The sequence below is a fragment of the Lithobates pipiens genome, unplaced genomic scaffold (assembly GCF_037356315.1).
Source record: "Lithobates pipiens isolate NorthernLeopardFrog02 unplaced genomic scaffold, aLitPip1_a1.2 Scaffold_16, whole genome shotgun sequence".
Lineage (NCBI taxonomy): Eukaryota > Metazoa > Chordata > Amphibia > Anura > Ranidae > Lithobates > Lithobates pipiens.
Genome location: NW_027507748.1, coordinates 127,262,479 through 127,280,701, shown reverse-complemented (window position 1 = coordinate 127,280,701; position 18,223 = coordinate 127,262,479). Strand labels below are relative to the sequence as shown.

The following is an 18,223-nucleotide window of genomic DNA, read 5'->3' as shown; positions in this document are numbered from 1 at the left end:
ATTTAATCTATTTTAGAATAAGGCTGTAACATAACAAAATGTGGAAAAAGTGAAGAGCTGTAAATATTTTCCTGATGCACTGTATAATAGTGATATAATGTTGTGAGAAAAGCAGATGTGACTCAGGTAGATGGATTGCCACTGTCACCTTTCTCTGTGTGTGCTCATTAACACGTTGATATGAATCCTCCAGCCCTTTCTTGGAGCGTTCCACATCCCCCAGAGCTTCCCGAGCCAAAGTCATCTGTTTGGTGACTTCTGCATTCTGACAAAGAAAACACAGACATCATTACCTTTTCCAAACAAACATCCACCTTTTACAGTATGTTAACATGTTTGGCAATAGTGCTAGCAAGAAAAATGTTTGGCTACAGTAGAATGTCAGCTTAACAAGCCAGTGTAGGGCACAATGATAATTCTCAAAGTTTAGAATGGCCAATGAGGTTTTAGCTTAAAGGAGAAGTAGGGTCAAAGCTCTTTTTGGCCCTACTATTTACAGTATGTGGGTCACAGGAGTGCAATGTTGGCTGACGTCACTCAGCTGATCCAGACTCTGTTGAGATCCTGACTTTAGTGTCAGGATCCACCCAGATGCCTGACTGGCAGCTGGCTCAGACTCTCAGCCCCCTCCCGTCCCCTCCACAACCACATGCTCCAGTAAATGCTGGAGGGGCAGAGCAAAGAGCCAGTGAGGGAGGAATAGTGCCCCAATTTTGATGTCAGTGGGAGGAATTGTTGGTGTCAGATGACAGAATAGTGTCTCATATCAGTGGAAGGAATAGTGCCCCAAGGGAAGGATGAAGGCAAGCAAAAGGCCTCGGGCCACAGTTTAGAGACCACTGTCCTATGGCTTTGGTATTTGCAAACAACTTACCATGAACAAATATTCAGATTAGGAGTTCTGACTTTGCGCTAACTTTCTAAACTGCATGCTTGATTTGGGTCAGTACCTCTGAATATATTTAACTCAAAAACAGAATTATGTTGGCCTTTAGACAGTTCTGTTGTGTCAATTGAGAGAACCAGTTACCTTTCTGAGAAGGTCTGCATGACTCTGCACCAGTTCTGCATACTTCTCCTTCAGCTTGGTGTATCTTTGCTCATTAGCTATAGATTTTCCTATAAGAGAAAATAAAAAGTGGGTAAACACTGCTATGCAGGGGCGGACTGACCATTGGGCCACTCGGGCACTGCCCGAGGTCCCTGAGCCACTAGGGGGCCCCATCAGGGTTGCCAGCCTCAGTAAAACCAGGGAAAGTATGTAAAAATCTGTGTTTCTTTACATCTGTCTCTAAAATGTCCCTTACCAACATCCTTTTGGTCCAAATATCCGAAGATTATAGCTGCCCCACCTCTCCAGTACCTTCTCAGTCAATAGAAACAGGTCTGTGTATACTGTGTGTACATGTATGTGTATACTATGTGTGTATACTGTGTGTGTGTATACTTTGTGGCCCCATAATCTCCTATTGCCCGGGGGCCCCATGAGTTGTCAGTCTACCCCTGCTGCTATGTCTTCAGGACTATAAGTGACAATAAGCCACCAAATATTAAAACAAAAAGCAACAAAAAACACCAATTAGTAAAAGATGGCACTAAAAATTTGTAGTATTTTCTCTACAGACCTACATGTTAAAAGTGCAAACTGAATGTATGAATGAAAAGACCCTCAAATTGAACTGAACTCTAGAAGCTAGGCCTGAGTCTGTACTGTGTTTGTTGCCTTTCTTATCCTATATGCCAGGGATTGGCAACCCCCTTCACTGGTGCCGCAAGCGGCACACAAAGCTTCTTTTGCCGGCACTCGACCCCTCCTCATCAACAGAGCAGCACAGGGAAGTGTCAGTGAGACACTAATGCATTCCAAGGTCAGAATTCCCCACAATCTGTACCGAGGGGCAGGCACCGTGTCCCCACACATTGTAAAAGAGGGGGGGGGTCCCTGTTTCCAGAAGGAGGAGGAGGACTGTCATTGGCCACTGCTAAAGCCAATCACAGTCCTGCAAGCCCCATCCACCATCTGGAGGAAGATGACTTGCTTGGTTCCTACTACCAATCTCAGAAAGAAGGAATTTCATTGTGATTGAGAAAACCACAATCCAGTAACAGTTTGTGGAATCTGTTGAGCTTCTGGGAACTTTGTTGAAATTATTCCTGAACCTTTGCGTCAGTTACTACTGAACCCCTGCACTTTGTGTCCCTTTAAGCCAGAACCAGTATTCAGCGCAATAAAAATCGCCCCCCAACTTTTCCTGTGGCGCAGAGCGCTGCACTTTTTCTCAGCTGCGGGGGCCCAACTTATGATCCTGCGCACAAGCCTACTGAAAATGCCCCTGACCTGAGCTCATCATTGCGCATCCATTCCAGATGTTTGTATGTGACATCACATACATCACATACATTACATACAAGCACATGGGCTGAATACAAGCGTTGGATCAGCAGGATGAGTGTGTCAGGACAGGTAGAGGTGTCTCATCTGCACTTCCTTTAACCACTCTGCATATCACGCATATTATACATAAGAAGAAGGTACAGCGGTGGAGCAGATGAGCAGGAGGGTACATCGGTGCGGAAAATGAGCAGGAGGGGTTCAGAGGTGAGACAGATGAGCAGGAGGGTACAGCAATGGGGCAGATGTGCAGGGGGGTACAGTGATGCAAGAGATGAGAAGGGGCTTCAGCAGTGAGACAGAAGAGCAGGGGGGGGGGGGGGTACAGTGTTAGGGCAGATGAGAAGGGGATTCAGTGGTGGGACAAAAAAGCAGGTGGTAGATAAGTGGGGCAGATGTGAAAGGAGGTGTATTGGGGGGACAGATGAGCAGAGGGTTAGAGAGGTGGGGCAGTAGAGCAGGGGGAACAGAGGTGGGGCAGAAGAGCAGGGGGGTATAGAGGTGAGACAGATGTCCAGGAGGTACATTGGTGGAGCAGATGAGAAAGCGGGTTACAGTGGTGGGGCAGATGAGCAGATGGGTTCAGTGTTAGGACAGATGATTCAGTAGTCAGACAGAATAGCATAGGATTCGGCAGTGGACTAGATGTGCAGGGAGGTACAGTGGTGGGACAGAAGAGCAAGGGGGTACAGTGGTGGGGCAGATGTGCAGGAGGTACAGTGGTGGGAGAGATGAGAAGGGGGCTCTGCAGTGGCACAGAAAAGCAGGGGGGGTACAGTGATGGGGCAGATAAGCAGGGGGTTACAGTGGTGGGGCAGATCAGCAGGGGGTTCAGTGCTGGGCCAGATGATTAAGGGGTTACAGTGGTGGGAAAGGTGAGCAGGGGGGTTCAGTGTTGGGGCAGAGGAGAAAGGAGATACATTGGTGGGACAGATGAGTAGGGGGTTACATCGGTGGGGCAGAGGAGCAGGGGGGTACAGAGGTGGGGCAGATGTGCAGAGGGGTGCGGAGAAGAAAGGCGGTACATCGGTGGAACACATGAGCAGGGGGGTACAGTGGTTGGACAGATGTGCAGGAGGTACAGTGGTGGGGCAGATGAGAAAGAAGGTTACAGTGGTGGGGCAGATGAGAAAGGGGGTTACAGTGTTGGGAAAGATGAGAAAGGGGGTTACAGTGGTGGGGCAGATGAGCAGATAAGTTCAGTGTTAGGACAGATGAGAAGATGGTTCAGCGGTGGGACAGAAGAGCAGGGTGGTACAGTGGTGGGACAGATGAGCAGGGGGTTACAGTGGTGGGACAGATATGCAGGGGGTTACAGTGGTGGGGCAGATGTGCAGAGGGTTACAGTGGTGGGGCAGATGAGAAAGGTATTACATTGGTGGGGCAGATGAGCAGGGTGGTACAGTGGTGGGGCAGATGGGCAGGGGGTACAGTGGTGGGGCAGATGGGCAGGGGGTACAGTGGTGGGGCAGATGTGCAGGGGGTTATAGTGGTGGGGCAGATGAGCAGAGGGGTACAGTAGTGAAACAGACTTGCAGAGTGCAGGATGTTAATTTCTCACTACTAAAGTAGTTTACAGCATTTACTTTATTAAAAAAATCCTTTTAGTGATTGAGAGTTTGAAGTTGACATTTCTGTGAAAACCTTTTTTGGCACACTGTGCTCGAAAAGGTTGCCTGATGCTGCTAGATGCATTATGTCACAGCCTATTGCATTAGGGTGTGCACCTCAAATGTAATAAAACATGGACAGTGTTAGTAGAGTAGGAAACTTGTCAGTAGGGCAGAGGTTGGTTTCAGTAGGTTTTTATTTACATTTTTTTATTTTTTTTTTACAATTCTTTTTAGGAGTCCTGTTTAGGGCCTTTGGTGAACTATCCGCAGGGTAAAGCTGTGCCACATGGGGTGATTAGGGTGTGCCCAGGCACACCCAGCACACCCCCTGCGCACGCCTATGCAGTATGTATTGTATGATTTTCATATATGATGTGCTCTTATTGTGTTGCTAATTGTAAGAGTGTCTGTGTTTGTTGACAACATTTTTAATAAAGGCGTATCTGACTTTAAAAAAAAAGGGTAACATAAGACAGTATAGTAGCTGCCATATTAAGACTGTATAACTATAGTGACAAAGCAGGCTGAATTCTATTCTATATGGACTGACTTATTTTAAAGTATAGTGGAACAACATGTAAAAGTTAATATCTTAGAATCCAAAAGCGATTTAAAATGTCATTTCCACCAAGACTAATATTTCAGATGTTGATAGATGCTAGAGAGGTAGACAAACGTATGGTTTCTTGCATCTCTCATGGAGTCTGATGGCAATATCTCCAAGTTCCCAGGTCTATATACCTTGCTGGGGGCCATTATATTGGGGTCCCAATTTTCCTGATAGATTTGTATCTTGTTTTCATTCTTCAGGAATGGTAACACCCCAAGTAAAGTAAAGGAAAATCTAAGCATCTGTTGCGGGTAGGACCCGAGTCAGACACTTTTGAGGGGGGATCCCACAGCTAAAGTCCTCACTAAATAATACAGAGGGTGGTTCAGCCCACGTCTTTACCTAAGGCTGAAGCATGACTTTTCGGTGAACCAACGCATACATTGTAATATAAGCATCTGCTTTTAAACTAGAAATATGGCAAAAAAAACAAGAGTAGAGCCACACAGAACATTTATTTAGGTTTGTCCGTTTTGCCAAACCACTCCTTTTCAATTTCCAATTTTACATTTGTATTTATGATCAAAGTAATTGATATCAAAATATAGATTGTGTATCCTTTTTAAATAAAGATTGTATAGGGAGAAGCAAAAAAAGAACTCCTTACTCTCTATCTCTGTAAGATTCTTCTGGGCTTGCTCGGTATCTTGTTTAACCCTCTTTAAATCCTCCAGTTCAGTTCGCAGAAAATCATTTTCATCCACTGCCTGTTCCCTCAGGTGTTTCTGCTCCGCTAACTCTGCCTCCAGCTCTTGGATGCGCCCCTTCAGGTGAACAACCAACCGATGACTCTGAAATTAATAAACCGCATTAAATACTAGTAGAGAAAGTTCCTTTGCATCCTTAATGGCAGTACTACATCTGGGTTTAATCTAGGTCTCACTGCTAGGATAGGACAATCACTTTGTCAATAAAACTGTTAAAGCTAGCAATTAGTGGCAGTGTGTGTCATTACATGCTCCTAATATTCCTGTCTGCATCTTTAGCCCTTGTACACGCGGTCGGACATTGCAACGGAAAAGGTCCAATCGGACCATGATCCGACCATGTGTGGGCTACATCTGACTTTTTCCGTTGGAATGTCCGACCAACAAAGTTTGAGAACTGGATATAAAATTTTCCGACAACTTTGTCCGATTGTTTGTAGAGAATTCCGATCGGGCAAAGTGCCACGCATGCTCAGATCAAATTACGAGACCAAAGCTATTGGCTACTAGCCGCAACGTAGTCCCGTTGCAATGACCGAACGTCATCACGTTCCAAACGATCGGATTTTCCGACAACTTTGTCCGACCGTGTGTATGCAACACCAGTTTCGGACAAAATCCGTTGGAAAAAATCCGACGGATTTTGTTGTCGGAATGTCCGACCGTGTGTACAAGGGCTAAGACAACTTGCTGGATAAAGAAAAGGAGGAGGACCACTGATACATAAGGTCTCTGCAGACATAGGACACAGATCTGGAGTTTTTAAAAGAGACAAAAAAAGAGTCTTGAGATGGCATCTTGACATGATGTCACAATGAGTTTTTACATTTTCAAACCAAACAAGGTAACTCAAGAACATAGAACTGGGAAGCCCATATAAAAGAGCAAACAGTCCCAATAAAAGCATCTAATAGAAAGAGAGCCCTGGTATTTTTCAAAGCATTTTGAAAAGTTGAGCAGTTAGAATGTCAGAACAATTTCATATATAGATTGCAGAGGTGGGAAAATAAATTCCTAAACTGTCACAGGATTCACAGAAGATTCTCAATAAGCCAAACACAACCCACCAAGAATGATTGTTACTGCAGTTACTCTAAGATACCAGCGGAAATCAAAGAGCAGCTATATTGGTCTCTGTATATACTGTAACAGGTTATGTAATTTAAATAATTAACCAATTGCCTTCAGAAGTCACCTAATTGGTAAATAGAGTCCACCTGTGTGTAATTTATTCTCAGTATAAATACAGCTGTTTTGTGAAACATTCAGAGGTTTGTTAGAGAACCTTAGTGGGCAAACACCATAATGAAGGCCAAGGAACACACCAGACAGGTCAGGGATAAAGTTGTGAAGTTTAAAGCGGGTGTAGGTTATAAAAAAAATATCCCAAGCTTTGAACATCTAATGGAGCACTGTTCAATCCATCATCCGAAAATGGAAAGTGTATGGCACAACTGCAAGCTACCAACATGGCCATCCACTTAAACTGACAGGCTGGGCAAGGAGACCATTAATCAGAGAAGCAGCCAAGAGGCCCATGGTAACTCTAGAGGAGCTGCAGAGATCCATGGCTCAGGTAGGAGAATCTCTCCACAGGATAACTATTAGTGGTCCCCTTCACAAATCTGGCCTTTATGGAAGACTAGCAAGAAGAAAGTCATTGTTAAAAAAAAAAGCCATAAGAAGTCCCGTTTGCATTTTGCAAGAAGCCATGTGGGGGACACAGCAAACATGTAGAAGAAGGTGCAAAAATGCTATGTATGGTGGAAAACGAACACTGCACATCACCCTGAACACACCATTCCCAGCGTGAAACATGGTGGTGGTAGTATCATATTTTGGGGATGCTTTTCTTCAGCAGGGACAGGGAAGCTGGTCAGAGTTGATGGGAAGATGGATTGAGCTAAATACAGGGCAATCTTAGAAGAAAACCTGTTTCTTCTAAGTCTGCAAAAGACTTGAGACTGGTGTGGGGGTTCTTCTTCCAGCAGGGCAATTACCTTAAACATACAGCCAAAGTTACAACGGAATGGTTTAGATCAAAGCATATTCATGTGTTAGAATAGCCCATTCAAAGTCCAGACCTAAATCTAATTGAGAATCTGTAGCAAGACTTGAAAATTGCTTTTCACTGGATCTCTTCATCCAATCTGACAGAGCTTGAACTGTTTTGTAAAGAAGAATGGGCAAACATTTCACTCTCTAGATGTGCAAAGCTGCTAGAAATCTACCCAAAAAGATTTGCAGCTGTAATTGCAGTGAAAGGTGGTTCTACACAGCACTGACGCAGGGGGGCTGAATACAAATGCACGCCACACTTTTCACATATTTATTTGTAAAAAAAATTGAAAAGCATTTATAATTTTCCCTCCACTTTACAATTATGTGCCACTTTGTGTTGGTCTATCACATAAAATCCCAATAAAATACATTTACCTTTTTGGTTGTAACATGACAAAATGTGTAAAATTTCATGGGGTATGAATACTTTTTCAAGGCAATGTATGCCATTTGTACTGTTAAGTCAACCCGCAGTAACTGCGAGCTGCTAGCTTTAACAGTTTAACATATATTTTTCCTAGAGCTGATGAGGTCAATCAAGCTTAGATATGGAGTTGCTGAAGATCCAAAAACAGAGAACATTATAGTAAGTATTTACTTTCCGATTGTCGGTATGACAGCATAAATCACATGCATCCAACATTTGCATAGGTTATCTAAGACCGTGTACAATACTGTCATTCTCATTCATTTTTTCATAAGTTTTTCAATCTTGAGAGATTGAAATCTCACCTCTGCTTTGAAGTTTCCTAGTTCATCTCTTAGAATGGCAATTTCTTTATACAGTTGCTCTATCAGTCGATCTCTGTGACAAAGAATTTAACAGAAAGAAAAAGCAACAGAAGTTGGAGGTCATTGACATTCTATTTCGGATTTATGAAATAAAAACAAAACCTACATTACATCAGGCATGTTGTTAAATACCCACACCTAGTAGAGTATTTTTTTCCCCCAGTGTTACTATACATTGTGAATTCTCTTGCCCTTAAAGATGTGATGAAAACTTCCATCAAACCATACCTGAACCAGACCAGAACTCCACTTGGACTTAACAAAGTCTATATCCTACAAGTCCTTGCGAAAATATGCAGAAAAAATCCTGGTGGTCAACACACAACATATTAAAAGTGCTTACCTTTAAGGTTTAAATACAGGTAGACAAATAAAGGCACCTATTGTGACAGAAGCAGTGGCAAAAGCAATGTAAATGTGGTAGATGGCAATTGGCATAGAACAGGTAGTCACTTGACTGATCCAATTGAGGACAGGTGTGTTTGGGCCTGAAATGGAAATGCCTACACAGGGTCGAGGCAGAATATGAGAGGGACACAATGGGTGTGTATTCAGGCCAGACTGTGCCTGAACAGATAGGGATTTGTGCAAATTAGAGGTCTGGCTGGAAAACTGTCAAGAGAGACTGCTTGTGATTAAAATAGCCAGGAAGAGTGAATCAGTATAACAGAGCTTCTGAGTTAATAGGCCAACAGAAAGCCAGACAGTGAGTTGTCTGGCAGGCTGTCTGTTATGGAGTGGCCAGACAGCAAGAGCCATGGCTAGGAAGCTGAACTCTGAATTTCCAATGGGTTGCTAAATATGGGACTGTGTAGCAAACTTCTGCATTGCTTTTGCATTCAATGTCTACTCCAATGCATTTTCACATCTCAGTAAATGGACCGGCTCCTTGAAGTGTTCTGTTTGATGATGATCACTACAAAATATGGACATCTTACAGAGCTACCTGGGAGCCTCAAAATCTAGAGCACATATGTCAAATACAAGGCCCAGGAGCCGAATCTGGCCTGCCAGGCCATTTCATGTGGCCCTCACACCCAGGGAGAGGGGTGGAAGTGAGACGTGGACAGCCTGTAAGAGCTGAACCCTGTATACTGTGCATAACACACCCCTCCCTAAACCTGCACTCTGTATGTAGCGCACTCCTCAACACTGCACTCTGTACACAGCTAACCCCTGAACTCTGCACTCTGTACATAGGGCATGCCTGAAACTTCACTGTGTACAAAGTACACCCCTGAACCCAGAGTTCAGAGGTAGCGCACCTCTGAACTCTGCACTATGTACATAGCACACCCCTTAAACTGAACTCTATACATAGCACACCCCTAAACTCTGCACTTTATACATAAGGCATCCCTGGACTCTGCACATAACACATTGCTGGTATTTATTGCCCCTTTAGGTTCTTCACACTTTTAGTGCAATAATACAACCGGCCCTTTGAGGTCAGCCATAATACTGATGCAGCCCACAATGAAATAGAGTTTAACACCCCTGATCTACAGTGTTCTAAAATGCAAATAATAACTTTAGTTCCTGGAACCAATGCTTGGATTTGCCACCATCTCTAATCTCATTATTGGTAACTATAAGGCAAGGCAGACAAAAGGGTTCAGGCCCAGGCTCAACCTCAGGAGCCTAAAAAAATTCCCATAGGGTGACATGAGTTTTGGGGCTCCTCAAACTCTCGGCAAGGTAATGTAAATGTCTTCTTTTCATATCTGCCCTTTAGGTTTGGTAGCTTTAATGTAACAATCACTATTTCAGTACAGTATGCAGAACATCCACATATTTTAAAGTTAACCATATATACATGTGTTAAAACATACTTGTCATCCCTGGTCATGCCATTTTGGCTGCTGAAATTAAACGGGTCATTGTTGAAGGAACTTCCAAAGATATCATCAAACTTATTCTCAGGCATACCCTGCAATTCAAACAAAAAAACAAATTTAGTGTATGACAATTAAAATGTTATATGCTAAATGTTTCAAGGTAAATCTAAGTGATATCTATTGTAATATTTATGTTTAGGTTATACTGTAGGGTTATAATTTTTAAGTTACATACGACCATTACATTCCGCAACATTTTATATTATGGTATACCGGAAACACAAATACACTGTTAATAATAAAGAACAAAAATTATGAAGACCCTGCACATTAAAGTGACACTTTTATTGTCCCAACCAGCTGATGGTGGAGCAAAAGTTAAGTAACCATTTTTCCTTTGTGCTACATGGGCAAAGGAAAGAGTGATTTAAAAAAAATAAACTTTTCAAATTTTTAAATGGAAAAGGTAACTATATAAAGTATCTCTCAAAAGAAATCAGAACTTAGGAATAGTTAAAACTTTTGTTTTAAATGCATGCGATACTACACTTCCAAAGTATAATGTTATATGTAAGTATGCCCTTTGTCTGCCTTGTCTACCCTATTTAGAGCATCAGGAACTTTTACACAGTAGCTCCTGCAATTTCTCTTTACATGAGCCACTTTCTACTTATGATTTAATTATGTTTTTATGGGGCCAGGCACACTCATCAAGACATCGCTGAAACTGATATTTACTATCTGTCTACGGCACTTGATTTTTTTGGTGTGGGAGGTTTAGCCCTCATTTCTAGAGGGACAACCTTGGGCTGATAAAGAGACTGAGTATTAGGGAGAAAATCCAGGGGGTGCTACATAGCAAAGCACACAGTAGAAATGGAATAATGAATTTGCCTTCACTATACCAATGGATGAGTACAAAAATAAATACATTTTTACTATTTATTACTAGTTTAGCTGCTCAATAATTTATTACTGGTTTTCGATTATTTGTTAAGTACTGTTGCAAAGTTATAGAATAAACCTACACACTTACACATGTTATTTTTAGGAGTGGTCCCGATGTTTGAGTAGAACATTGGGTGTTTGTTGGTTTTTAGAACAAACGAACATATGGGGCGCTCGCGGCAAGTTCCCCACCACAGAGCACCCCATAATGAACTGCGAGATCGCAGTGCATTGATGGCTGCTGATTGACCAAAGCATGCACCTGACCTGCATGCTTTGGGCAATCACAGCGCAATGTGATGTGAAAGCCATGATCGGCCAAACATGGCTCAAGGGCTAAGTCCAAACCCCACACTATATAAGGCTGCTGCTTAAATGGTGGCCATTTATAGTGAATGAATGGAGATTAGGCAGGTAGTTAGTGTAGTGTGCAGTCAATCAGTGTAGTACATATAATACAGTTCAGAGTATATAGTGCAGTCCGTATAGTATATATAATACAGTTCAGAGCATATAGTGCAGTCCGTATAGTATATATAATACAGTTCAGAGTATATAGTGCAGTCAGTGTAGTATATATATATAATACAGTGGAGAGTATATAGTGCCATCAGTGTAGTACATATAATACAGTGGAGAATATATAGTGCAGTCAGTGTAGTATATATAATACAGTGCAGAGTATACAGTACAGTGCAGAGTATATAATATAGTGTACTAAAGTGGTTAAAGGGAACCCTATGAAAAAATTAAGAAAAAAAAACTGTGTGCCCCCCCCCCCCCCCCAAAAAAACCAATACCAGGCACTTTTGGTCTGGTATAGGTTTTAAGGGGAACTCCACGCCAATTATTTTTTAAAAATAGCATGGGGTCCTCCCCAAAATCTATACCAAGCCCTTTGGGTCTGGCATCGATTTTAAGGGAACTCCACGCCACAATTTTTTTTAAAAATTACATGGGGTCCCCCCAAAATCCACACCAGACCCTTATCCAAGCAAGCAGCCTGGCAGGCCAGAAAACCCATACCAGGCTCTTTAGGTCTGGTGTAGGATTTAAGGGGAACTCCACGCCAAGCATTTTTTTAAAATAGCATGGGGTCCTCCCCAAAATCTATACCAAGCCCCTTGGGTCTGGCATAGATTTTAAGGGAACTCCACGCCACAATTTAAAAAAAAATGTACATGGGGCCCCCCCAAAATCCATACCGAACCCTTATCCAAGCAAGCAGCCTGGCAGGCCAGGAAAGGGGGGGAACGAGCCCCCCCCCCCCCCCCATGTGAATGGGTATCGGGTACATTGTACCACTACCCATTCACCAAAAAAAGTGTCAAAAAGTAAAAACCACAACAAACAGTTTTTGACAATTCCTTTATTAAAAAAGAAAAAAAAGTGTCCTGTGATGTCTATCCATCTTCAATCATGCTGCCCGATGGATTAAAAAAAATGTAAAAGCTCTGCCGTGATGGTAGGCCTCTCATGACTGCTGTCTCTTGGGTTTGACTGCTGTTTTATAGGCAAGGGCGGGGCCACCCGGTGATGTAACCGAGTGACCCTGCCCCATTCTGACATCATGTAACATCAGAAGGGGTGGGGTCATCCGGTCACGTCAGAGGGTGGCCCAGCCCTTCCCTATATAAGAGCTCTCAAAGCGAAAAGACCACAGTCACCAGAAGGCCTCCCATGGAGGCGGAGTATTTTTTGTTTTGTTTTTTCAATTTTTTACGGGTCTGTCGGGTGGCGTGATTGAAGATGGATGGAGATAGCAGGACACTTTTTTATTTATTTATTTTTTTATTAAGGAATTTTCAAAAACTGCCTGTTGTGGTTTTTACTTTTTGACACTTGTTTTGGTGGATGGGTAGGGATAAAATGTATCTAATACCCATTCACATAGGGGGGCAGGATCTAGTGGCCACCTTCTTAAAGGGGGCTTCCAGATTCCAATAAGCCCCTACTCGCAGACCCTGACAACCAATGGCCAGGGTTGTCGGGAAGAGGCTCTTGTTCCCATCAATTGTTCCCCTTAATATCCAAAGGGCCTGGTATGGACTGGGGCGGGGGCCTACTCAATTTTTTCCCTTGATTTTTCAACTATATTGCAGCCGGGAGACGGCAATACATTACAGCCGCAAGCAAGTTTAAATGAGATTTTTTTCCTTTAAAAATGGCATTATTGCTGCGGCACTGTTCTACACATCACTTTACAGGCAGACTAAGAGGATCCCCCAGGCATGATATTTAAAGGAATGTTTCATTTTTATTTTTTTCACATTAAGCATTATTCATATCACTGCTCCTGAAAAATCAATCGTTTAAAAAAAAAAAAACAATTGCATAGACTTCCCATAGACTTTAATAGGGTTTGCATGTTCGCTAGAACTTTTTGCCTGTTTGCGGTGTTCTGGTGCGAACTGAACCTCCATATAAGTTTCCCCTTAGCACCTCTGTCTTCATGCACAAAGTTGTGTATAATAAGCCATCAAATCTCAGCAAGAATTCCCAAAGATACCTTCCAAACATGTAATGTGACAATGTAAAGAACAATTATATTTGTGCAATCAGTTGTGCTGAGACTGCACCGTGTTAACAAGACAATATCCAGTAAAATCTATCATCACCTACCTGAGAAGATGAATCCATTCCAACAAGATCATCTGTCTCCACTAACGTCTCACCATCAGGAGGGGAATTTCCCGTAGGTATGAGAACCACCGGACTGATGTGTTCAGACAAGGCCGACGCCCTCAAAAAATTTGGTGGGTTCTACAATCAAACCAAAAAGTACAATTAAAATATTCTATATTTGCTGTGATGATCCTGTCAGACATAGCCACATACTGTATATCCTGAAGTAAGGTAAAATATTAAAGCGGGAGTCCACCGGGACTCCGCGTTTTTTTTTTTTTTTAAAGCCAGCAGCTACAAATACTGCAGCTGCTGACTTTTAAAATAGTGACACTTACCTGTCCAGCGCGCCCGCGATGTCGGCACCCGAAGCCGATCTCTAGGTCGTCTGTCGGGTCCTGCCGCCGCCATCTTGGCTATGGGAATCAGGAAATGGAGCCTTTCGGCTTCATTTCCCGGTTCCCTACTGCGCATGCGCGAATCGCGCTGCGCAATAAGGACGCTCCCCGCTGCCTCTGGGATCTGTGTGTTTCCCAGCAGGCAGCGGGGCACTTGCGGGAAGGGGCGGGCACTTGCGGAAAGGGGCGTAAGTTACGCCCCTTTCCGCAGAGAGCTATCCCGGAAGTGGGTGCAGTTACCTGGATTATCCAGGTAACTGCAACCCCCTCCCCCCTGAAAGGTGCCGATTGTGGCACCGGAGGGGGGGAGGGTTCCGATGAGTGGAAGGTCCACTTTAGGGTGGACCTCCGCTTTAATGTTATAATAGTCCATAACCAATCTATGTATTAAAAATACATTAATGTCACACATTCTATGATGAGCAAAGTGCAGTAACACAACCAATCAGAAACCTTCAAACTGGTTGTAATAACTTATCACACTTCGCACATGCTCTTTTCCCTATTGCTGTTTACTAGATCTCTGGAATACATGCATATTTCCTGAGTTGTTTCCCTTTAACCACTTCAGCTCTGGTAAGTTTTACCCCCTTCATGACCAGGTCATTTTTTGCGATACGGCACTGCATTTCTTTAACTGACAATTGTACATTTGTGCGACAATGTACCCAAATAAAATGTTTGTCCTTTTTTTTCCCAACAAATAGCGTTTTCTTTTGGTGGTATTTGATCACCTCTGCAGTTTTGCGCTACTAAACAAAAAAAGCAATAGTTTTTATGACAATTTTGAAAAGAAAAAACAACAATGCTTTCTGATATAAAACATACCCAATAAAAAAAATGTATAAAATCAAATTTCTTCATCAATTTAGGCCAATATGTATTCTGCTACATATTTTTGATAAAAAAAATCTCAATACATGTTTATTGATTGGTTTGCGCAAAAGTTATAGCATCTACAAACTTTGGGATATTTTTTTTTTTTATTTAATTTTTTTTACTAGTACTAGTAGTACTAGTACGGGACAGCGATATTGCGGTGGATAAATCGGACACCTAACTGACACTTTTTGGGAACCAGTGACACTAATACAGTGCTAAAAAAATATACACTGTCACTGTACTAATGACACTGGCAGAGAAGGGGTTAACATCAGGGGCAATCAAAGGGTTAAATGTGTTCCTAGGGAGTGCTTACCAACTGTGGGGGAGGTGCTTTGACTGGGGAAAGGTAAAGATCCGTGTTCCTGCTTAGCAGAAACACAAAATCTGAAAATTCCCCACTCACAGAACTGTGGACATAGGCAGACTGCCTTCTGCCTGTCTCCCGAGCGATCGGTGGGTCCGCCAGACCTGCTGATTGGCTCCCGCTGTGTCCAATCACAGCGGGGGGGGGGGGGGGGGGAGGGTGTCGACAGAACAAGCTGGAAGTAATAACCATTGATGTGCCAACTAACAAGATTTCTGGAAAAAATCTGGTATTTTATGCACTTGTCAAACAGATATAACAAAACACCTTCATTAGTATATTTAAAAGACCAAAAATAAAAAATAAGGAAAGTTCATTGTTGGGGTTTACATACATTTTAAACACTATTACAGAAGAATATTGTGGTGACCCCACTGGCAACTGTTCTAAGATGATAACATAGAAGATTTTTTTACATATTTAGTGGCATAACGCTTCTAAAATAATTTAAAATTAGTTCAGTCCCACCACATAATTAATATTATTTTATTCTTGTTACCATTACCTAAACCTTAAGCCTATTTAATGTATCAAGATAAACATATTCTCATTTTTCTATATTGTAAGATTTCTTGCTCACAATAAATTGATGTCATTTAGTTTTAGCTCAACACTGGTTTACATTCTAAGATTTAGTAAATAAGGCAAAGAAAATGTGCACATGGATGTAACTCGCAGCAACCAATCAGAAATCATGCTTCTTTGGCTACAATGCACTTGCCACAGGTTACTACTGTTTACTGTTCCTAGTTTAATGCTATTTAACCACTTGCCACCTGCGCACAGTAGAGGCACCTTGATGCACCCGTACATCATAGTGTACTTCCTGGTTTGGTGGCCGCACACCCTGCTGACTTGTGCTGTGATTGGACACAGCAGGAGTTTGTCAGCAGGGAGCAGCGAATAATTATGGCTGTACACCTGCTGATTGTCTGTCTTGATCAATCTCGCTGTTTCTACTCCCTGAAATCAACTCTAAAGCCTCATACACACGATAGGACTTTGTACAAACTTTCCCTTGGATTTTTGTACAAAGGGCGTCGGCCCTGAACTTGTATTGCATACACACAGCAGGACTTTTTCAGCCAACTTTCACCAAATCATGTGGTTTTTCTGCTCTTTACCGCCACCTTTGGTCAACTTCTGTATTGTTGTCTGATCTTTTGCATTGGTTCTGAGCATGCCTGTTTGTACTTTGTACAAAAGTCCTATGGTTTTCTGTACACACGATCAGACTTTGCTCCATCGGACTTTTGTTGCCAGAAAGTTTGTCCGTTCGCACAGCCAACAAAAGTCTGATGAAAACCAAAAAAGTTTGTTCGATGGAGCGTTCACACAGTCGGATGTTGCTCCAAAACAGCTAATTTGCATGTTTGTTGTCAAAAAGTCTGATCGTGTGTATGGGCCTTTAGTTGAGGAAGAAAAAGCAGTCAAATCTGTTAGCAAAATCAGCACACATTATACTTGTTAGGCACATAGTTACTCCCTTGATGTTAACCCCTTCCCAGCTAGTGTCATTAGCACAGTGTACAGTGTTAACACTGTATTAAAGTCACTTGTGATGTCAGTGTCAATTAGTGACCCTCTTAGCCAATGTCTTTAAGCTCCAGATTGCCCACCACGCCATCACAGTCCCACTATAAGTCGCTGATCACAGCTATTAGCAGCATAGTGTCTATAGCTTCATAAATTCTAGTATATGTACAGTACCATAGTTTTTAGATGCTATAATTTTTTCATACAAACCAATTAATATACGCTTTCTGGGATTTTTTTCTTAAAACAAAGTCATGTAGCAGAATACATTTTTGCTTACGTTTATGAAGAAATTTCATTCTATTGGATATGTTTTATAACCAAAAGTTAGAAAATACATTTTTGAAATTTTTTCATTTATATAATAAAAAAAAACATTAGTGGTGATCAAATGCCACCAAAAAAAAGCTCTATTTGTGTGGAGAAAATCATATAAATGTAATTTAGTACAGTGTTGCATGACCACGCAATAGCCAGTTGAAGTAGCACAGTGCTGAATAGCAAAAAATATTGTCTGGTCATGAAGGAGGTAAAACCTTCTGGTGGTTAAAGTTTATTTTAAAAAAAACAGAAAGCTTACCTCTGGAAGCTGGGGAATCTGTAACAGACGTTTAAAGTACTGTAGGTTACTTGAACGGTAGAACAAATCTTTCAGCCTGCATAGAAAAAAAATAACATATATGAATACTACCATCCTTTTTGCCCCATCCAATTGTTTTTATATAGACAGCTAAAGTTCTATATTTAAAACATGAATAATTATCTAATGTGTTACAGCGGGATTTTCCTTACTTCTGAAATTGTTCCATAAAGCGATCTCGATGCCCCTGTAATGTGTCTGTGGGGAGGCCTAAAATACACAAAAAGTTATCTTAAAACACAGAGCTTCACAGGAGGTCAGTTTCATATGGAAATGGTTAAAGCAAACCTGTGTTTTGTCCATTCAACATAAAGCAATGGTTAACTTTACTGCTGGCTCCATAAACTGCTTACACTTGTTTTCCCTTTGCTGCCCAGCTATCAGGAGTGAAGATCAATGTGAAATACTGTTTATGGGGGCAGGTGGACTCCCCTTCCTGCAACATGACTGGTACTTGATTATTGATCTATTGGGCAGCCAGCAATGTCATATTGGTGCAGGAAGAATGTTAATTATCAAGGGAGAGGTAGGTTAGGTCAGGTGTAAGTATGTACAGCAGGCCAGGCAGCTATTTTAAAGGTAACTGCAGTTTCATGAGGGAAAAAAAAAAAAAGAAAAAATAATAAAGCGTATACAATTGCGGCACAAGTCATATTGTAATTGAAAGTTATTAAATATTACTTTTCCTTTTCAATCTGTAGCTCTGCAATTTTTTGTGAAATGCAATGCAATATGACTACTTACATAGCTCCCAACTGTATCTGATTTCGAGGGACTGTCCCTGATTTGGAGTAATGTCCCTCTGTCCCCCATT

At 42.0% G+C, this 18,223-nt stretch overlaps 1 protein-coding gene across 1 annotated transcript in view; it reads right to left on the bottom strand.

Moving 5' to 3' along the window:
• The window catches only part of HIP1 (huntingtin interacting protein 1), a 174,165-nt gene that overhangs the window by 51,104 nt on the left and 104,838 nt on the right, over positions 1-18,223 (bottom strand). Inside the window, exons 9-16 of the mRNA XM_077480445.1 lie at positions 17,562-17,619; positions 17,350-17,425; positions 13,584-13,724; positions 10,008-10,105; positions 8,116-8,188; positions 5,223-5,406; positions 1,031-1,119; positions 149-265 (exon numbers count right to left, since the gene is read on the bottom strand). Coding sequence (XP_077336571.1) covers positions 149-265; positions 1,031-1,119; positions 5,223-5,406; positions 8,116-8,188; positions 10,008-10,105; positions 13,584-13,724; positions 17,350-17,425; positions 17,562-17,619 — 836 coding nt within the window. The remainder of the gene's footprint in view (positions 1-148; positions 266-1,030; positions 1,120-5,222; positions 5,407-8,115; positions 8,189-10,007; positions 10,106-13,583; positions 13,725-17,349; positions 17,426-17,561; positions 17,620-18,223) is intronic.